This window comes from Taurulus bubalis (genome assembly GCF_910589615.1).
Source record: "Taurulus bubalis genome assembly, chromosome: 6".
Lineage (NCBI taxonomy): Eukaryota > Metazoa > Chordata > Actinopteri > Perciformes > Cottidae > Taurulus > Taurulus bubalis.
Window position 1 is genome coordinate 16,073,421 of NC_136594.1, and position 22,830 is coordinate 16,096,250.

At 39.3% G+C, this 22,830-nt stretch overlaps 2 protein-coding genes across 2 annotated transcripts in view; one reads left to right on the forward strand and one right to left on the reverse strand.

Moving 5' to 3' along the window:
- The window catches only part of dnah6 (dynein, axonemal, heavy chain 6), a gene marked incomplete at both ends in the record, with an annotated part of 52,719 nt that extends 44,044 nt beyond the window's left edge, over positions 1–8,675 (forward strand). Inside the window, 11 exons of the mRNA XM_079219175.1 lie at positions 1,514–1,660; positions 1,804–1,942; positions 3,805–3,924; positions 4,115–4,236; positions 4,560–4,689; positions 4,877–5,004; positions 5,895–6,080; positions 6,754–6,826; positions 7,017–7,168; positions 8,103–8,325; positions 8,572–8,675. Coding sequence (XP_079075301.1) covers positions 1,514–1,660; positions 1,804–1,942; positions 3,805–3,924; positions 4,115–4,236; positions 4,560–4,689; positions 4,877–5,004; positions 5,895–6,080; positions 6,754–6,826; positions 7,017–7,168; positions 8,103–8,325; positions 8,572–8,675 — 1,524 coding nt within the window. The remainder of the gene's footprint in view (positions 1–1,513; positions 1,661–1,803; positions 1,943–3,804; positions 3,925–4,114; positions 4,237–4,559; positions 4,690–4,876; positions 5,005–5,894; positions 6,081–6,753; positions 6,827–7,016; positions 7,169–8,102; positions 8,326–8,571) is intronic.
- A 5,212-nt stretch (positions 8,676–13,887) lies between these two features.
- chrna8 (cholinergic receptor, nicotinic, alpha 8) overlaps positions 13,888–22,830 on the reverse strand; it is a gene marked incomplete at both ends in the record, with an annotated part of 36,763 nt that continues 27,820 nt past the window's right edge. Inside the window, 4 exons of the mRNA XM_079220310.1 lie at positions 13,888–14,469; positions 15,099–15,208; positions 19,301–19,387; positions 19,927–20,121. Coding sequence (XP_079076436.1) covers positions 13,888–14,469; positions 15,099–15,208; positions 19,301–19,387; positions 19,927–20,121 — 974 coding nt within the window. The remainder of the gene's footprint in view (positions 14,470–15,098; positions 15,209–19,300; positions 19,388–19,926; positions 20,122–22,830) is intronic.

Sequence of the window (22,830 nt, forward strand, 5' to 3'; positions counted from 1 at the left end):
ACATAAATCGGTTGAAATTTGGGATCTGTGTATTCTGTACATCATCCGCAACAAGCCACAGTGTCACAATAACTTGAAATTATAGCAACAAATGTGATAAATGAGGGGCCTATTCACGTCAGTCCTAATTTTAACACTGCTAAATCTTTGGCCTACGAATTATTCACAACTAATTTTAGTGCCAGCACCAGCACTTCATACTGTAAATAAAATGTTTCTGTCATTGAAGGAATACTTCACCCACAAAAATACCATTTGTATAGTAATCATTCACCCCATCTTATCTTGAATTCTTGTATAAATCTTTGTTGCTTTTCTTCCATGCCTCCATGGCGTATCATGTCGTATCACAAAAAGGAGGAAACTATTAGATTTTGGTGGTCAGGCTCCCTGTGACCTCGTATATTTCTCATCTTGTGAAGGCCATATCCCAGAAACGTCTGGAGGGAATGTCATTACATCTGGCTTTGGGCTGAACAATCCAACTATGCAATTGCGATTTAATTAGTTTTTCTCGATGAAAATGAGAATAATTATGTGACCGTTATCATACCCTCTAATATTTCAAATCATATCACAATTGCAGTATTAGTCAATATGACCCCACTCAAAATCCAATCAGACCTTATCTGGCACAAACTTCTTGCCTGATATCGGGCAGAATTGTCAACTTGTTACACTCGATTTCCAATCAGTAAAGACTAATGTGTCTCCCTGAATCTTATGTCATTGTAGGTCTCTAGGACGAGGCGATGTGTCACAATGACAACATACTTTGTCATGGTGTTAAGAGTGGAGTATATCGAGTTAAAATAACAGAACTAGCCTAAAAGGATCAAAGTCAAAACTATTATTCAGAAGCCCAAACACGAAAGCGAGGCCATTCAGAGAACGAGTCTGAGATGTCGGGGTAATTCTCTCACATAGACCTGGCATCTATTCTAGGAGGATTTTTTGAAAATGTTTTAGATTACTTTTAAAGGTTGACACAAATGAGGAGGGCTTGATAAGCATAGAGAAGATGGACCGTGATACGCCATCGCAGATGCCACGAAAATATAGCTTTGGCAGACCCAGCATCTCGTAGCAGTGTGACAGAAGTAAATAATACATTTTTCCCAGACATCAAAGCACAGGGCTGTTCAGTATTTTGTATCAGTTCAGAACAGCCTTGATAGCAGCTTGACTGTCTGTAGTGGTCTCCATTGTTGTTATTATTACTCTAAGGTATCTTACTCTAATCATTGCTAGTCTGACGTTGATTTACTTTTTTGTTGGTTTGTTTATTGGTCGATTACTTTTCAATTTAGAAAACGCTGTTTCTTTCTTGATTTGAGCTTGGTGGAGTGGGGATATTTAAAGCTCTGTAACCAGGCAAAAAAACGTCCATATAAAAACCTGCTGCCACAACCAGAAGAGTGAGCCCCAAAATGTGTCAGTCCAAGCAGAACTCAACATGGTTTTCTATGTAGCAGCCATCAAGCCTTGTGTGCCTCTGTGTTGTTGTTGCCAGGTGACTAATGAGCCTCCTAAAGGCCTCCGAGCCAACATGCGTCGGTCCTTCACAGAGATATCCAGCAATTTCTTTGAAGACCACGTTCTGGGACGCCAGTGGAGGAAGATCATCTTTGGAATCTGCTTTTTCCATGCAATCATCCAGGTTACACACTGTTTCACACACCTCACACATGCTTGATCATTACAGCTCTGTGTTTCTTGCATTCTGTTGTATGTGTTTAGTTGGGTATGTGCCTGTACTTCTACACATCTCCTTATTTGTGTCTTGTTTTGCATGTGTCTTAGGAGAGGAAGAAGTTTGGTCCTCTGGGCTGGAACATCCGCTATGAGTTTAACGACAGTGACAGGGAGTGTGCTCTGCTCAACCTCAACCTCTACTGCAAAGATGGCGCAATCCCTTGGGACGCTCTCATATACATCACTGGTAGGGAAGCTTTCACACAGGGATATACACGTGTGTATTTGCAAGCAAGTCCATCTAAATGCATACACACATGCATTTACAGTCAAGCACAAATTTATGTTTTAGGCGTTGTGTGTCTGTTTATTTGGTTCTGAAAATACAACATTGTATAGTGCAATGTGCAAAGCATAAGAAAAACATTCAGATTGGTTGGCTCACTGCTGTTTTTGTTTTGTCAACAATGTTCACATTTTCTGCATTGTGTGAAATGGGGAAGGCAAACATTTAGCTGATTTCACAAAGCAGGTCAATTCTGTGACACAATTTCACTCTGTTCTGCAGATGTGATCCTATGTTTGTTCAACTCTTACTCAGTGTACTTTCATTCCTCTATTCCCTTTGGCTTTTTGTTCATAGAAAAATGATAACAACAGATCCATGCACAACAAAAAGTATGTTTCTATTTCAAGGAAAACAAAAATGAAATTCACATATCACAGCACTTATCATGGTATATGGGAGTGTACATACAATTTCAATCAATGATGGTAGAATAGATATAAGTATAACATAATACAATTATTCAGCACAACAAACTACATCCTCCCAAATAACCAAAACATTTAATAAACGTCTCATAAAAACAAAGGCATAATTTATTGCAGTACTGTTGTATTAGACTGCTTTAGTTTTAGCCAAGTGTACATTCAAAGTGAAGCCAAATTAACTAAAAGATTGTGCAGCATTTGCGGCCGATACACCTTTTTACAAATAAAAGAAAAATAAATCATGTACTTTTAAAGCACCTGCAAAGGGTGAAATGCACCCCAAACCACACTGCCAGGAAATAGTTTCTCAGTGCTCCAGTGCTATTTGCACATATTTAAATGAGGTAATGTATACATTCGGCAGACAATTAGTCCCTCTCGCTGCTATTTTATTGAAGTTGTATTCTTATCACATATCCGGAGCAAACATATGGGCACAAATACAATTTTAATTGAATTGCGTTGATTTAATATTCTCTGTCCTGGACCTTCATAACAGACATCTTCAAAGTTATTATAAAGAAGAGGGAGGGATGTCTTTCATTAACAATAACTCATAATCATAAATCATATCGCTAAAGTTAATTTGTTTCCCTAATGTGGTTTTCAATTACACCTTCAAAGGATTATGTGCTGTGTTCAGTCTCAGGAGAGCGTACCACTTCGCAATCAAATTGCTGTCTCTCATTGTTGCATTCACACGACTGTGTTATTAGTTTAATCCTTAAGTCTAACAGTCCTTGTGTGCTGGAGCTACACACTCTTTGAGGGAAAGAATTTGGGCTAAAGTCAAGCATGATATTGCATTTCCTCTTTTAGAAGGAACAGTTCCTCTATTGCCAGCATCACTACGCCTGCAGCTTTCTAAAAGCTTCAGCAGAGATTTGTTTGATTATTCACTCCCTTCCTTACTTTTTTACATAACCATGTCTTCGAGAAAATATGTATTTTAAGCGTTGCAATGTTTGTGTTAAACATAATTTCCTCTTACTTTTTGCTCTTTGGTAATATTATGTCTGGCTGTCTTTTCACTATTCTTTCCCTCTTGTCTTTCTTAAGGGTATTCATATTATACTATTTGTAGAGTTAGGTTACTGTAGTGGCTGCATAGGATTGTAACACTCTGATTGGATGACACTCTGATTGGTTTAATTCATGTTTTGCTTAAAATGTACTTATGATTAATTAACGGACTAAATACAACCCCTTTGCCCCAGAGTTGGAAACGCCCTAAATGTACTTGCACCATGTTGTTTAGACCATGTGCTATAGCACATGCATATTTCACTGATGGAGACTGATAACATTATGTGTGTGTTGTGTCTGTGTCCCCAGGTGAGATCACATATGGGGGCAGAGTGACGGATGCCTGGGACCAGCGCTGCCTCAGGACGGTCCTCAAAGGCTTCTTCTCGCCTCAAACCCTGGATCCTGGCTATGCCTACTCCTCCTCAGGTCATTTTCTATCTTAGGCTCTCTCTTTCTTTTTCTTGGTTTACATACAGGACATGGACAAAATAACAGGAACACTTAATATAATGGAATTCAATATATTAGATTTGTGTGCATTTCCATTTGTCCTTGTTTATGCTTATGTACTGTTTATTTTCTTTGAATTAATGGTGTTCTTACTTGTGTTTTTAAGGGATCTACTATGCCCCAGAAAAGGAGGAACTAGAGCAATATAACAAATTTATTGAAAGTCTTCCAATCATAGATGATCCTGAGGTCTTTGGTATGCATGAAAATGCCAACCTGGCATTCCAGGTGAGGATCAGTAACAGAATGTTACAGAAAGAAATATGTACAGAAACATCACAATCTTTCTCATGTAAGCTGATGTTATAAACTAATTGACCAATGTTTTAATTTTTTTGCATTTTGTTTGTTTTGCAGAAGGGTAATGTGTTGAATAGCTCATTTTAACCAATGAATGTTATCATTTATTGGCCGATTCATGATTTAATTTGGATCTGCTTGAACAGCGTATTGCTGGCTAGAAAAGCATTTATTTTCAGAGAGTATGAGAGTGCAACTGTGAAATATCAGTAATGTTTCCTTGTCGGTGTATTATGTATTTGCCTCCAAAGCGCCAAGAAACCATGACTCTAATAAGCACCATACTTGATGTAAACCCTCGCTCATCAGCCTGCCATGGAGCTAAAAGTAACGATGACATAGTCTGCGAACTCGCTGAATCCATCCTCACCAAGCTACCAGGTACTCACACACAAACACACACAAACAGACATGCCCCTCATGAGGTACACATGCAAAGAACCATCTTACTTTGTGTTTTTGCTGAGAATGTATCTCATAAAAAAACTCTAACGCATGTCTATCTGTCTGCCTACCTGTCTTTGTCTGTTATCGGTTTGTCTCCCTTCTGGTCCACCTGTCCATGCAGAGTGTCTGGACATGGATGAGGCAATTGAATCTTTGTATGTCCGGGATAGAAACGATCGCCTTAACTCCCTGACAACTGTGTTGGGCCAAGAGGCAGACCGGTTCAACCACCTACTGAGCGTGCTCAAGGTGCCTCACTGCTCGCTCCCATAAACATCTAGCTTCCTCGAGCAATGTTTGCTCCATCTATCCGAGAGTAATTATACATGAACACATCAGCAAAATACAGAAGCCCTGAGAGGCAACTGAAGAAAAAAACAATCTGGTCATCAATTTTCTAAGACTGATCTTTATTGTTTTCTCTGGCCTTTATTGTTTATGACCTCAGAACAGATGAAAACAAGTTTTGCCAGTTGGAAAAAAAATAGCCAATGAAACCGTTGGCCTGGGCTTTTTGTTTTGGTCTGGATAATCTTTGTTGTTGTAATACTCATTTTATATATATTTTCTTCCAGGAGACTTTTAAATTATCCATGCACCCTAAACACAAGATCATCAAGAGTGCAAATGATGTCGATTAAACCTCAACTGGAAGAAAACATGAATGCTTTAGTCCTATTTTTGTCACCTGTTATTACAGATGAAAATTAGAAATATTATCCTGTCATGATTATTATATTATTATTATTATTTTTTTACTTTTTTTAAGTCATTAATAAAGGAGAGGAAATACATTTAGATCAGATTTGGAAAATGGATTACCAGAATTATTTTGGTAATTTGCTTCCCAGGGCTTATGTCATGAAATGATCTGAGAAAAACAAAAACAAAGGATACATCGAGTACTTACATTTGGGTACTTACCAATACCATGTACTGATATGAGTACCGTATATAATGATACCATTTCTGTGCTAACAATGACTTTGAAAACATGTTTTATTTTCATCAGATTGTCCTCACTTTCTGATTGTGACAAATTGTTGTATCAACATGATGCTGTTGCTGACATATATTTTTAGATCTCCTCTGCCCTTTACACCCCCTAATTGTGATGTATGATTGTTTGTGCTTCCCAGATGTCTCTTCTCACTCTGCAGAAGGCCATAGCAGGTCTGGTGGTGATGTCAGAAGAGATGGACCGCATATACACAAGCTTCCTGAACAACCACGTGCCCACCCACTGGGAAAACTCTGCCTACCCTTCTCTCAAACCCCTGGCATCCTGGGTCAGAGACCTGGCTCTCAGGACCTCCTTTATCCAGGTTAGGAAGAGAAAGGAAAATATACAATGACACACACATATTTGCATCTTCTGCACTTGCTAGTCGTATTCAAATGTTGTATAAGCCATTTGTTTTTATAAAGATGAAGGAAATGCAATTAAACTAGACATTTAAAAACACAGGAAGTAATGTAATAGTAGGATTCACTTACTTCTCCTGGTTAAAGTCAGAGAGAAATCTCACCATGCATACTGTGCGTGTGTCTTTGTTTTTCCGTAAAGTTGAAAACACTGATAACACATTCTGCATTCTTCCCTAAGGCACAGACAGTCTCTATCTTTCTCTCTCTCTCTCTCTCTCTCTCTCTCTCTCTGTCTGTGTGTATACCCTCTATCAGCGTTTGGTTTGTCTCCCCTGACTTAAACTGCTCTTCCGTGAGACTGGTCGGAACATGTGTGTTGCGCAATCACTAAAATTCCCTCGCAGACATACACACAAAGGGGACAAACGGGGGACAGTTGCATTAGTTTATGAAGTGATGCACATGATCGCCACCTCAGAGGAGAGAATTCACTTCACTGCCAGCCCAAGTTGAGTCAGAGTCAGACCCCGTTAATAACAGGATGCTTGCAATGCACCTTGCCTTGTTAAACAAAACAAAAATCAAAATGATTTATAGATATGCAATTTTGATAAATGTTCTTCTTGCTAGACTTGGATTACACGTGGTCCACCCAAATCTTTCTGGATCTCAGGATTCTTCTTTCCTCAAGGCTTTCTTACGGGTAAATAACTGAAACACCAAAATAACTTGCTGCTAGAAGACAATGATCACTTGAACTATTATTTGACAGAAAAATTATATGTTTAGTTTTTAATTCCTCAACAATTTCCTGAGTTGTTGCTATGTACATGCATTAGATCTTGCAAAGGAACATGATGGAATATATCTTGTGTTCTCCCCTCTGCCTGTAGGGGTGCTTCAAAATCATGCCAGGCACTACAATTTGCCCATTGATGAGCTCAACTTCCGCTTCAACATGGTGCCGGTGTACCGAGACCAGGTAGAAGTCTGTGAGGCTCTACGCACTCTGCCTGACAAGCCTAAACTGGACATCGATGATGAGGTACTGAAGAGGGGGGTTTATTGTTGGGAAGTGATGTTTAGGGATTCTGAATCTGTGGGTCTATTTGTCTCCATACGATTATTTTAAACATGGGGTACCCTGGTGCCCCATGTTTGCATCCAGTCTGGAAAATTTTTGCATGCCTTTCCCATGTTGCTCTCCCCTCATTTCCTGTCATCTATTTGAGTAAGAACCTTAATAATGCCCTCAAAAAACATGATAATAAATTATTAGAGTATTTCAACTATCATTGCTGAGGCTAATAGCAGTGCAGCAGACAACACAACTGTCCATGGGAATAACAAATAATAAATAATAAAAAACTGGTTAACAGCAACACAAAAATAGTATCTTCTTGTAATAGTGTTATTTTTGGTTGTGGTTGCACTGCATCACCTCAACTAAAGTTTGCACATTTCCTTAAATTCACTCAATGCACTGCATCATATACATTTTTGGTTGTTTACAGTCCTATATCAGCTTGTAAAACTTAAACTTTTCTTCAGATTTGTTCTCAGCTTAATTAAGTTGTGATTTGTTAAATTTTTCTAACAAAAAATAAAGTTTGCCAGGCCACCAGTGCAGACCCCAGGAAGTATCTGCACTCAGCCAAGAATTAGTCAGCACATACTTAAACTCCTGTTAAACCATATGTCGTTTTGACACTTTGGTACGTAAGGCTCACGGAAATAATTACAGCTTCGGTAAAATGGTTGTATCAAGGCAAAGACAATGTAATGTTTTTGTTGGTAACTCAGCCTATAAAAGGAAAAGAGACGGTCAGCACGATTGTGAATGTGAAAGCATATTATAGTCCTTTGCTAAATACATTTACTCTGAAAACACAAGAGGCAGCAAAGCATTAAAATGATTGATGACCTTGAATATATATGGTTCACTCACCACTACTCCATCTCATTTACCGACACAACAGTTACCGGAGCCAGAAAACGGCGTGCTCGTGCACGGCATGTTTATGGATTCCAGCCGCTGGGACGATGAAAACATGGTGGTTGAGGATGCGTTGCCTCGTGTGATGAACGCCATGCTGCCGGTGGTGCACTTTGAGCCACAGCAGAACTACGTGCCTGAGCCCGACCTCTACCACGCTCCTCTGTACAAGACCTCAGCCAGAGCTGGGACTCTGTCCACCACAGGTATATTATACTGGCCTCACACAGGGACTCATGTTTACATGTTTTGGATTGCCCTTTATCTTCTTACATTTTGTGCATTTAGCTGACACCTTTCAATACTCAATGAGCAGACAGGATTTCATTGTTCTGCTCAAGGGCACCTTACCAATTTTGGTGTCCAGGATCTCTTTTACCATTCAAGCAACGTAATGGATCGTTAATTTGATTTTACTTGTTCCTTCACCCTTCATTTCTGTCTCCATCCAGGTCACTCAACTAATTTTGTTGTGACAGTAATGCTTCCCTCCAATCGACCCAGCGACTATTGGATATCAAAAGCCTCTGCTCTGCTGTGCCAGTTGGATGATTAAGTTTTTATTCAAGGACAAAAAGGAATTTGAAATGTGACTGAAACATTTACTTTTGTACAACCTTGAATTTACACTGAAGCTTTTGTGGAATTATTCTTCTTTTCAAATATAATGTATGCTGAATGTATTCTTACTTCAAATACAGTGTAATACACACTTCCGAGCTATAATCCCGACTGATCTATCTGCTTCCTTCATACACTTGCGTATCCGTGGAGATTCATATCAGTTATGTGCAGCAACAAAATCTAATCCTGCTGACACTTAATGAGAGCGGTACATCCGGATCTTTAAAGATGAGACGTGTAAACAACATGTAGCGAAGAGCTCCATTCATGCTGTCTGGTAAGTCATTAGATGAATGTGCTTCCTGCAAATGACGGTTCACATGTAGCCTCAGGGAGAGAAAAGATGGAGGGACGGACGGAAGAGTAGATACAGTACATGGATGAACAGAGATGTTAATGGTTCTAAAAAATAAACGGGATAGAAAAGTGGGGTCAGTTGAAACAGAAGGAGTGATGATCATCAAATGAGAAAATGTTTCCACCACAACCCCCACACACACAGCAGCCTATTTGTCTAACTTAGGGCATGCAGTGCAAACACATAAAATATGGCTTTTCAAACACATTACGTACACCCACTGCAGTACTGGGGCAGGGTGCAGACACTCTATCTCTATCTCTGTCACGCACATTGCCTCATTCAGCCCTTTCGGCTCGGTAAAGCCAAGCAGCAATGGGTGAACTTAAACACTAAATGAACATCAACCTGAGGAAGAGCAGCACAATAACAAGAAAAGTGCTGTAAAGAGAATACAACTTTAAAAGCACCAGTACAGATGATAGACATTTTATATAAAAATAGACCTGACTTATTGCAGTAGTTTCACGACAGAGCTTAGAATTTGCCATACGCTTCACACAACATGCTGTATTAGAAATTGTGCCCACACATAATTGAGTAAAATTAAAAAATTCAGGTTGTGCATCATTTAGAAAGTGTATATTTCATATACTTTCTTTTTTTCTGTTCCTCATTCAATCTCACTTTGCCACTCTCTGTGTCTCTGTCCTCCACTGTCCCACCTGTACAGACTACAATGTACTTTGAATATTAAACTGAATTAATCTGTCTGGTTTTCTGCAGGGTTTGGATCGGTTATATTACATTTAATGAAAAGGATTCCCTTAAGCTGGTAATGGTGATGAGTTGTCTGGCTTTGTGGGGGCGTCATCAGGTCAGGTCATTAGGACATGTTAGTTCAGAGGGGAAACCTTCTATGTATTCATCTCACCTGTAAACACGGAAAGTTCCATTGGGAAAGCACAGTGATCCAGTTTAATTTATATTCCTCCTGATCAATCCGTTTATGAGTCAAGATAATGCATTCTAAATAACAGTGAATGTGCTGTGGGCCTACTGCTGTTAGGTTATCATCCCAAACACACACACTCACACACTTCTCTGTGGAGCAAATCAGTGGGAAGAGGACACGGCTGATGTTTGCAAAAGATGAGTCCAAAGAGAATGGAGGTGTTCTTTTTTTTAAGGGGGGAAGAAAAGGCAGATAAGGAAAAAAATACTAAGAGTGAGATTCAGACATAAAGCAAACATAGTTGATTCAAAAAAGCTCCCGGGACAGCTGTTGACATGAATATTTCACAGCTAATCGACATGTTTGTAATGAGGAAAAGCACCGATTGACAGTGGGTGAGCCTTGTGCTCTTACTGGAGTGATTTGTAATTTGCTGTAGGATGTTGACAACAGTCATTTAGGCTATTCAAAGCCATTGATTTAGTTAACAGTGATAAAGCCACTCCCTACAATACAAAGCTACAGCCTGCAGCTTCTTAGCTGGTCTGAGCATAAAGGCAATGAGGTTCAGTATAAAAAATATTCACCAGGATTGCATAACTCAACACTCCCCTGCGTCTGAGGACAGTTAACAAGGAGGGATGTACTGGGGACAGGTGTGTGTGATAGAGAGAGAGAGAGAGAGAGAGAGAGATAAAGTGTGGTACCATTCCAGCCACCAACAACTGTATGTGCGCAGTAACGCCTGATATTAGATATGAGCAGATTCAACAAGCATTTGGTCAGTGCGTGCTCACACGCACGTGTGTTTATTTTTGTGCGTGAGCTGCTTCACATCCGAACTATCGGCCAGGAGATTGGATCCCTCCTGACTTGACAATTACATTTTCCCATCTGAGCTCAGGTCAACCCAAGATGCAATGTGTAGGATCTAGCAAAAAAATAAAAGAAAATGTTAAAGTGTGAAAGGAATTGTTTGATACACTTAATTGCTTTCTTGCCAACTGTTATATTTTATAGTGAGAAAAAACAACATTTCCTATTTTGTGTTGGCTTTATTTGTTTAAGGCTTTAAACTGTGAAATGTCACATTGTATTGTATGTAAACATTACCATGGTACTCACATGCTGTGGTTCACCATGCACATCAGGTGACAAGTGGCCATTACACTGTCTGTCCAGTTACATCGACAACAAAAAAGCATTTTAAAATGTTCTATTTAGTTAATTGTTGCATGTCAGCCACTCAAATACCAGTAATTATCACATGGCTCCTTTATTTTTCTCTAAATTGGCATGTACAGTGAGCATTTATCTTTTGAAATCAATATTAATTATACTGAGCAGAGAGGCACAGACCACAAAGAAAAAGACAATCAAGTTGAACAAAATACAACACTGGTGATCGATAAAAAAGTAATAGCATTGTAAAAGTAAACAGACTTATGCTCATTTTGGGTGTACTTTTCACATTTGCAACAGTTATTTGAGCAAGTTGTGTGGTCGCTGCTTCCACAAAACTTTGATTGGTCAACAGAATGTAATTTAACACACTTTGAACAGGATCAATGCCATTAATGCTTCTCACAGGAAAATGTGTGCTAAATAATTAGACATCAACATGAGTAACAATACAAATGGGTCAGGTTATCTCACAAAGTATCTACATAAATTAGTCCAAGTCTCATTGAAGACACTTCTCATTCCTCGTCTCATATGAGACTAATGGAGCAGAGCAGTGCCACATCTTTGGGAAAAAAACATCATATTTACCATTCAGACATCTTGTGTGGTATCAATCTCATCTAACTCACTACAACAGTGGTTCTCAACCTTTTTTTAGTGATGTACCCCGTGTAAAATATCTTTTCAGCCGAGCGGTTACGGGAACCAGTGCAAAGCTTTTTGGCTTGAAATCACAGCACTGTGCCATCAATGTCTGATATAAAATATAACATTATGTTCATGAACTTACTCTTATATTGAATTGAATATTTATTAAATAACAATTTTCGAATGGATGCTAATTTAAAATTTATAAAAAAAAGATTTATTTTAATTAAATAATATGTTTTACACATCTCACATACCTCCTGGAGTAGAAGAAACCCACAATGTTGAGCTATACCATTACTCATTAAAACAATGGTGTATCTAATACAACTGACAACATTTGAAATGTTTAAACCAAATAAATATCACATTCTTGGCAACACATTAAAGGTTGGTGGTGAGAAGGTTTAACACAAATCTGTTACATAAGGTCACCTAGTAATCCTTGTTGCATGTTACTAGAGATTAAAGAAGCAAGTGTTTGCCTGAGTATTAGAGAGTAAAAACACTCGGCACTACAAAAGATTAGTACCGAATGTTGTGATGTCCCTTTAGAATTCATTTAAAAAGCCATCAGAAGAACAAATATTGTCTTTCAATCACTACTTGCATTGGTCTTTTTTTCTCAATGTAAGTTTTGCTCCAAATTTGTCAAGACATAGCGCAGATAAACAAGGAATAACACGTGAATTAGGAATACATTTTGAATTAATGTGGTCTGATTTACAAATAGCCAGAGTGTATCATATAAATAATGTTTAAGCACAAGGGATGCCAACAAGCAGAAATGTTGGTGGAATCATTTCCAGCTATAATAAGAAAGAGCTGAACTGTATATGTCTCTCATGTCACAGTTAAGGAGGACTGTACTGGCAATAGTAAAACTTGATCTATTCACATTGAAGGATATATAACCTGGGTGTAAAATATACAAAAAAGAAATGAGAGGATTGATGGTATAAAAAAAAAGAAAGGAAATAGTGAGGATGACTGGAATAACAATAAAAAAAAGAGTGACAAGCATGTTTTAAGCAGAGCTGAAACAAGACTAATACATTGATTAGTTACACAAGTTAATAGTCAACCATTTAAATGTTATTAATGAACCATTTAAGTAATCTTTTTAAAGCTAAGATTGAAAACAATCACTATCTCCTTAGCCTCAAATGTGATGTATTCTATTGTGTTTTGAACTGTTGTTTGAATAAAAGAAGCAATCTGAAGATGTCAACCTGGGCTGTGGGACTATTTTTTGACATTGTATATACAAAATAAGTAATTGTATAATCAAGAAAATTCTTGGCAGATCTACAATTTATTGTATATTATTTGCAGCCTTAGTTTAAAGAGGTGTGTGGTGTACAGTGTGGTGAGTTAACACGTCAGTAGCCCTCAATAAGTTCACCAACCTAATAAAAAAGACTTCACCACATAAAGTAAGATGTAGATGTATTTACAAATACAAAATAAAATAGTGTTACTAGAATACAGGCCTGAAAAAGCTTTACCTAAAACTGTTTATTGAACTCTAGCGACTGTACTATATGTAACAGATTATATGTAACTATATGTAAATTAAAGACATTAAGACAACTGTAGATGTATAGTACTACTGGGAATATAAGTGGGAAAAAAGTAGCAGAAAAGAAAGCTGGAAGGGAAATAGTGATTATAACAACATATTCTGATGAGATGTGAAGTGCAGGTAAATTATGAAACGTGCATTTATGTGAGTGGCTAAAACATTAACTACTGCATGAGGCCTCAACTACCTCGGTGGTGTTCAGTATGTAAGGTGTTGGTGAGGAGAGCCACTTTGAAAGGGGAAAATCACATCATCAACAACAACAACCATATATTACTGACAAATATGTCCAGATAGAGGGAAAGGTTTGCTTCATACCGTGACTTGTAACAACCCCTTTAGAATAACTGATACGTGTTTGCCCTTCACATAGTTGTAGCAGGGATGCTTGTGCAGCACAGTTCTAGTCGTGTCAGGATTCCCAATGTTAACTTTGCCTTTCTTTTTCCTCTCCGAGAGGGAAGAGAACGGCCTTATGTGAAGTCTTTGGACACAGCCTCAATGAAATTGGGAGCTGACATGAGGATAGTGAAGGTGCAGATGATGGAGAAGAGCGAGAAAGCCACCAGGCACAACCGATCCACCACCGCCGCTGCAAACTTCCACTCGCTGCAGATCGCCTCTCCCTCGTCCTGCTGTCGAAAGCGTCGGGCAATATACTGCACTTCCTCCAGGATCCTCGAAATCTCTGGCACCTGCTCCAGCAGCAAAGTCCGCGTCTGTTCTGAATGGATGTCATGCGGGGAGGAGCCGTTAAGAAGACCGCCGCACATCACCACACCTGAGTCAGTGCTCGGTGGGAAAGCCGGGTTGTCTGTGCCCATCGAGTGGTAGCCAAAGTACAGGTTCATGTTCCCGTTGGTCGTGGTTGACTGGGTGGCCGCCTGTCCTGGTATGGTGCTCATTTGAATGCTGCCGGAGCTGGTGTGGTGCGGAGGGTTGTGGGAGTACTTGTAGTCTGCGGGGCGATTGGCACTCGCAGCCGTTTTATTATCCTCTCCAGGTTTCTTCATGCGGAGAAACCAAGCGCACCAGTTCAGTAAGATGACTCGGACCTGGACCAAGAGATAAGGCATCAAGATAGAAGACAGGACAGAAGGAAAGGAGAGATCAGTGGGTCATAGAACAAAGTATGAGCAGAAAAATCACATGGAAAATAAAAAGAGAGGCCAGGAGATAATACAGAGAAATGTAGAACTTTTACTCTGAAATCTTATCTTTGTTACGGTTATAGTAAGGGAAGATGCACATGTGCCATGAGGAATAGAATAATAACCTTTAGGTTTTCCTTCCATATACTTATTATTTAATACCTGCATTGTTGAATGTGAATACTCTTTTAATTATTAATTACATTTGTGTTTTTGATCCATAATTAGGGGGAAATCCACAATTAATTCGAGAGCTTTGTCAAATTTAGAATAAAATCAAATCTGAATGATAAAAAAATATGCATATTTAACAGCCCGGTTATCACAACATAACTGTACTGTTGGTGGACCCTCTTGCTCATGAGGGTTATTACAGACAGTCAAAATGAAGTGTTGCTAACTCATACTCAACAGCCTAGATATTAAATGTACCAATATGAATAAATTGTGTGGTTATTTGAAAATAATCCACTGGCTAGGTCAATCAGAATTTGCTGATGATAAATTATTGGGTTTGAAAGGTATTAACCTACCCATTTAGGCATTTTCCCTCCATGGGGGTCATGGTGGTGGAACTGCAGTACCAGGACTGTTACCATCACAGACAAGCCCACGATCATCATGGTGCTCGCAAAGTACTGAGCTGGAAAGGACAACAATTTCCATTAGGAATAATAAACAACAGTCCATCAGTGTCATTTGTTAATGAAAAGCTCATGTCTCTGCATACAGTACAAGACGAAACACAAGAGGTAGGCACAGTATTTTGGTCAGTCGGTTGGCTAGTTAGTCAGACGGGAGCCGGTGAGAGGAAGACTAACATTTCACACCCCAATGTACACACCAACCAAAACACATATGCTTGGGGGCATTTGAAGCCACAGGAACGACAACATGCATAACATACATATATGTGTAAACAAGCGTGCTCCTCCAGATATTTTTATTTTTAATCTGGTCCATGTCAAAGTATAATTGTTAGAGTAAACGTGACAGAGTGAGTTTTTCATTTTGTCTTCAATCCATCAGTTCTGCTCCACCTGCGAGAGAGGGCAAGCTCAAATTGTGGCACCGGCATCTTGTACAGGCACTTCCTGTGGCACCGCTCAGTTGCCACAGTGCTGGAGGCACATGCCATGCTGCCGGAGGGAGGCTCCGCGGTGCCAGAGGGAGATGCCGCTGTTCCGGAAGCTGCCACTACTTTAGAGGCATCATTTCGGTGGCACGTCTCATGTGCTGAGAGCTGCCACTACTTTAGAGGCAGCATTTCCGATGGCACGTCTCAGGCGGCGGGGCACTTACGAGTTGCCCCTCGTGTGCCACTAGTTTTTGAGGCATCTGCCTGTGTCAGAGAGCGGTGCCGCAACTTGCTTAAGGTCCTGGAAGGTATATATTATCAGAGCTACCAACTCTCACGGTTTCGCCGTGTGACACATGCTTTTGCATGTTTTCACACGCACTCACGCCACACAACCAATTTCTCACGGCAAAAAAAAATTATGATTTTGGACCGAGGCGCGTTCCTTCCAGCGCGAGTTCGTTCCAGGCGCGTGTTCGTTCCAGACGTGTTCGTTCCAGACGTGTTCGTTCCAGGCGCGTGTTCGTTCCAGACGTGTTCGTTCCAGACGTGTTCGTTCCAGGCGCGTGTTCGTTCCAGACGTGTTCGTTCCAGACGTGTTCGTTCCAGACGCGTTCTACCCAGCTTTTGATCTCCTTCTAATACCTCATTTTTTGTTAATTTATTTATGTGTTAATCTATTGTTTTGCTTTAAAAGGCTACTGTTTAAGCACTTCATTTGTTGCACTTTTTTGTTTGATAATGAAAAATATTTTTCCCTAACTAATCTTGTGTCATTTTTTGCTGAACAGAAATCATTAAGTGCTCTTAAGAATACAAGTATTAACAATATAGGTTAGGTTTCAGTTAAGAATTAGTTGAATACCATTGTAATCAAAATGTCAATCAACCTACCTTGGTCAAATCTTAAACACAGGTCTATTAATTAGGCTATATTGTGGTACATAGACAGTCATTGAGGCACAACAATAGTTTTCTGGTTGAATGTTTAGCTCAAGTCTAGAAGGCCGCTGTGGCAGGTATTTGTGGCCACAGCTGTCATCGCTGCAGAATAGATTCAGAAGATGTTTTAGCAACTGCCTGCCACTATTTGTGACTTCTGGTGAGATGCACAGATGCACAGTTTAAGGATGTCAGTCGTTTTGCATTCATTTGCAAGGTTCTTTCTCATTATTTTTAACAAGGCATCCAATACACGTACATTGTGCATTGTCCCTCTTGAACAAATAAAAAGAAAATAAATACAATTTGTAACAGGAAGGGAAAATTAAGAGCACAGAACAGCCCTTTCTCTTTCACCAGGGCAACTCAAGGTTGTGATTCCATCCACACCTACTGTCCGCTGTACTGTTGAGAGTGTTGGAGGGAGACACTGAGCCCCATTAGAAGCCCATTGGTAGTAATGCTTAAGAAGATTAAAAAGCAAGGCCAATTAAAAAAATAACTTAATAATATCAGAGAAATATTTACTGTTGTTACAGTAAATAAATTAAAAAAAAGTTGTTGTAAACAAATGTCATTATCTCTACATACAGTCATAAAAGACAATGACAAATAAGCATATTCAAATGTGGAACATAAACTAATAATGTTTGATTTCATATAATTTACAGGGTGGCAGTGCACATATCATTCATATTACTACTACTAATTATTATTAGTTCTGTTACAGTAGGATATTATGGATTGTATTCATTATAATAATAAGAACAAGCTTGAAAGTCTTTGTCTGTTGAGTTTAAACCAATGAATAAAAACCTACCTAAAACGTTTATTTCTTCTGATCCAGAGAGGTTAAATTAAAAAGAGAGATTAAATTAATAAATGCATTATTTAAAGACCGATAAAGACTTTGTACATAACTTGTAAATGCATACCTGGCTTATTTCTCAATTACAGCACAGTCAATTATTTTTTTTGGTCTGATTTAGTAAGGAGTTAAAAAAATGAATGGATTAATGGAATAATCAATTATTATGAAGGCTGTATGACATTATTCACATTACAATACTTAAGTCTAACCAAAAAATGAATAGTCCTACATAATAAATATTAGATTTGGTTGGAGAAATATGAATGATGAGTTAAATTAGACAAAGAGGCAGATATTTGATTCAATAGATATTCAATAGCCAGAATACCAATCTTTAATTTATTTAACCAATATCAAAACAGAAAATGAATGAACGGCTATGCTAACGAATTGCATTGCACAGTGGATTTATAAATTCAGAAAAAAAAACATTTTAAAAGAGAAATATACCTGCATGTGTTTACTCCTGACAAAAGCACTCACACAAAGGTAAACTCCCTCTTGTGGCCAAATGGGTCAATAACACTCATCTTCAATATGTGCAGAAATACTGGGTTCAGAAGGAAACCTTGCAAATGAATGCAAAAACCACATGATGGAAATGCTACTTCTAGGGAGTACAACATTGACTTTTGACATCCTTAAACAATGCATCTGAGCATCTCACCAGATGCCACAAATAGTTGTTTTTCTTTGTATTTGATTATTGTTTATTCAAGTGTAAAAATATTGTACATGGTTGTGGCAAGCTGCCACAAAAACTAGTGGCACCTGATGCCTGGTGCCACAGGAAGTGCCTATACGAGGTGCCGGTGCCACGATTAAGTTGTGGCAATGCAGCAAAGTTGTGGCAAGCTGCCACAAAAACTAGTGGCACCTCTAGTTGCCATTAGTTGTTGTGGCAGCTTGCCACAAGAGTAAGTGGCACCTCTAGTTGTCACTAGTTGTTGTGGCAGCTTGCCACAAAAATTAGTGGCACCTCTAGTTGCCACTAGTTGTTGTGGCAAGCTGCCACGTTTTTGTGGCAGCTTGCCACAACAACTAGTGGCAACTAGAGATGCCACAGGAAGTGCCTATACGAGGTGCCGATGCCACGATTTGAGCTTGCTCCTACTGCCACCTGCAATGTGTTAATATGTCTACTCTAATAAAGGAACATTTGCTAATGGATTCGTTTTACATCACTGAGCTGCCAAATGACATCAAGCAGCCTCTCCGTCTGCAGCCTCCTCTCCCATCTCATTTCTATTGTGGCAAGGGCATGGCCCGCCCCACTCAACCAACGAAGTACGAACAAAAATGTCTGTTGACGGAATTTGTTGGCACAATATCTCAAAAAAGGTCTGGATAGATTTTAACATTGGCCAAGGACGATGCTGAGGGAACATGGGGCTGAGCTCCTGAACTCCCCTTTACAGATGTCCTTTCAATATATAGCCAGGAGCTCAGCTTCGAATAAAGGCTGAACACAGGGAAAACAGCTAGTCTCACTCTGTCTGAAGGTACACAAAGAAGAAGCCTATATTTTACTTCTTTTTTTTTTTACTTTTCGAAAGAGCCAAACAAGCCGTTTACAGTCTTTGTGCAAAATAAACTACGGGATTACAGGCTTCTGGTTGTAGCTTTATATTAACCAAACATACATGTTCTCTAATCCTGACAAAATAAAGTGTGTATTTTTAAACTATTCCTTCAAGTTTTGAATGTTACACATTATTATTATGAGTGAAATGTGTGGGAGATAAGCTGCTGATCACTTTGTGATCAATCTTAATTATTTTTCGTTCTTCTTCATCACTTTGAAAATCACGATGAGCAGTAATTGAAGCAGAAAAGTGTCTTACCAATCAGAGGAACGGAGTCTGAAGTAGCAGGCATGATCTCTGCTACCAATAACATGAACACTGTTAGAGACAGCAGCACTGTGATGCCTGCAGAAAGACAGAAGAGCAGAAGCACAGAGGAGACATTCTTTCATCACGGTCTTGTTTTCTCTTAAATGGTGACTTGAGAGTACTCAAAATAAATGAAGCCGGTTGCTTCGAAATAGGTGAAAACAGCTGTGGATTTATTTTGGTCTATTCTACCCTCGAGGGATTACTTTCAGTTCTATATGTACTCGGACCCCGTCTCTCTGAATGCCATTTTTAAAGAAGCTGACATTTTCAGGTGCAGGTGATAAACTTTGCTGTGTTTATGATGGAGCTTTTATTTGTCTGCTAATAAGTAAAATCCAACTCAAAGGCAAATTAACAGCTAAAATGTCAGCATTAGCGAAGAGCAATGACAGATAAATGGGTTTGCAACAGCATCGGAATCAGCAAGACAGGGGAGAGAAATATTTGTTTGTATGCATGTATGACTTTAACCATGACTCATTGTCTCTCTGTGTTAGTGTGTGTGTGTGTGTGTGTGTGTGTGTGTGTGTGTGTGTGTGTGTGTGTGTGTGTGTGTGTGTGTGTGTGTGTACCGAGTGAGATCTTCTCTCCAGAGTCAGCAGGGAGCAGGAAGACCAGCAGGGCCAGACCTGAGATGAGCACACAGGGGATGAGCAGGTTGAGGCCGTAGTAAAGTGTCCTGCGGCGCATAGTGACTGTGAACGTCACATCGGGGTATGGCTCCTTACAGCAGTCGTAGTACAGCTCATTACGTTTAGCCGGCACACCTGGCGGAGAAATTAAAAAGGTGGGTCATACAGACAAAACTTTAATAAAGGTTCAGCTCTAGGTTCTTCTTGGCTGCAGCAGCTGTGCTACTGATTGAGTGCTTGGCAGAGATCAGTTAACTGTAGTTATTAATACTTTGTGTATATTATTGGTAACAATAAATATGGTTGAAAGGACATATTTATGTACACTGTTTGTATCCTTGGAAGAAAAGAAAAACATGTGAGTCAGATAGACAATTAAATGATTAATGCTCCCCTGTTTTTTTTTATTTCGTCATATAAAGACTGAATGACAGTTTCTCCCAAATCCCTCAAAGATGCCACCTAATCTACATGTTCTTTATCTGAAGGTTGAGACTTAAACCAAGCACAGATATAGCGAATGCTGAGAATGTAGAAAGATTAGGATTTTACCATTAATGAATTGTCTTGGTGCCCATGTGAAAAGCAGCTTGTCGCTGAAAAAACAACAAATGTACTCTTGCCTAAATGAATACTGTACATAATACAGTAATGGCATGATGTAATCTTTTATATAAAGTAATAATCCTCCAAGCACATTTTCACCTTTTGTAAAACAACATATTTTAGCTGTTATAAAATCATTATAAAGCACAGCTTACTGTGTTTTGTTGTCAGAAGGATAGACAGAGGTCCCAAGTGTTTTGAGTCATAATGTGTTTTCTACAGCAAATTTAATTTCATTATGGTAGCCACCTGTTTGAGAGCAGGCTTCGTGTACACTGGCTAACTGGCGTTTGTTGTTCATACTCTTCATCCTTACTGTATTTGTCATTGGACATGTTCAGTGAAATCAAGGGAAATTGCAGACAAGTCAGGTCAAGTTCATAGTCCAATGACACGTCCATTGTCTGTGTCTGACTTTACAGCTAGACATCAGCAACAGTTCCTGCTGTTAGGCAAGGCCATTGGTTTATACAGCATGTCATATTGAGCTTGATGCTAGCGGCTCAAGGGTAAACCTGCCCGTACTAGCATAACTCACACAAATCTCCAACTAAACTTTGGTTGCCAAATTGCATTGTGGGTAATGTAGGCATCAGGTTTGACAAGGAAGAGGAATGCATTGAATGAAAAAAGAGGATAGCTCTGGCCCTGCTGCATTGATTTTGATACTTTTTTTAAATGTCCAGAGAAAATCCAACAATGCTATAGGAAGGCAATGGTAAATGGGTGGAGTACTCTTTTAAGAAAGACTTGAAAAAATGTGAGCCTATCCTTTTAACATTTTGAACATGGCCAGATTAGGGAGAATCAGTGATTCTTTCTAGGTATGTGTGACACACCATATTCTGTGTTTACCTGAGGAACAATCAATATACTTGAGTCGCAAAACCTAAGCGCGGAATGTGGAATGGAACAGTAAAGATCTGTGGACACTTGAAATTACCCCACTACCTCTCCAAAAACAATCCTCAATCATCCCTAATGCTCATATGTCTTGTTGGCATGTTCACATTATGCAACTAATCTGCCTTGTCCATCAGATCAACAGAAAAACAATGTCACCTTGGTCCGGTCAAGTCAAATAAATCCCAAGTGTGAGTGCATTTCTGTTTATGAGAGCCATTGTGTTAGAAGATGAATAGTATGCATTACTTTGATAGATGTCATACACACAGTTATTCCAAAATGGACTACAGGTTGTGTGTGTGTGTGTGTGTGTGTGTATGTGTATGTGTATGTGTGTGTGTGTGTGTGTGTGTGTGTGTGTGTGTGTGTGTGTGTGTGTGTGTGTGTGTGTGTGTGTGTGTGTGTGTGTGTGTTAGTTGGTAATGGGATGGGAATGTTCTGAAGCACCAGGACTGTGTGTTCACCGCCAGTTTGCCGGCTGGCTGTGCCTGAATTAAGTGAACCATCTCTGGGCCAGCTGTCACCACACACACCCATACCCACCACTCTCCATTCACCCAGCCAGCTGGGTACACTCACTTTGTGTTTTTAGTGTGTGCGTGTGTGTATGCGTGTGTGTGTGTGTGTGTGAACGTAAATTATTCTGTTGGTCTCTGATTAACACCTAAACTTGAATTAGAGATAATGTGGGCTCTACATTTCCACATGGACAGAAAAAGAAAAGAAAAAAACAGAAAAGGAAATGAGAGGAGAAGAAAGAGTCACATAGCGAAGGAACCAGTATGCTTTTGTACCAACAGAGACGAATAAGTGTGGACAGAGTTAGAGAAAATAAAAAATACAAATAATAAGAAAATATAGGAAAATCCTGGTTTTGTAAAGCTTTAATGTTAAAGGAATAGTTTGTCTCTTTTGCAGAAATAAATCGATACCACTGTCTGTTTGGTGAATATGAAGTAACCAGGAGACAGCTTATGCTAAAATTAGCATAAAGACTGGAAATGGGAGGAAACAGCTAACCTGGCTCTGTAAGGGAACAACATCCTCCTACCAGCACTTCTGATATTGTTTAACACTTTATATCTTGTTTATATCATTTGTAAAAAGAAGTATTAAAACAACAGGTTATGGGGTTCATGTGCAACATGTACAACATCAGGAGAATACTTCCCCTTCTCACCCAGAAGGTGGTTCTTGTACAGGCCCTGATCATCTCGCACCTTGACTACTGTAACTCCCTCCTGGCAGGTTAACCTGCTAGTGCTATCCGACCTCTGCAGGTCATCCAGAATGCAGCAGCTCGACTGGTCTTTACCTCCCGAAATTCATCCA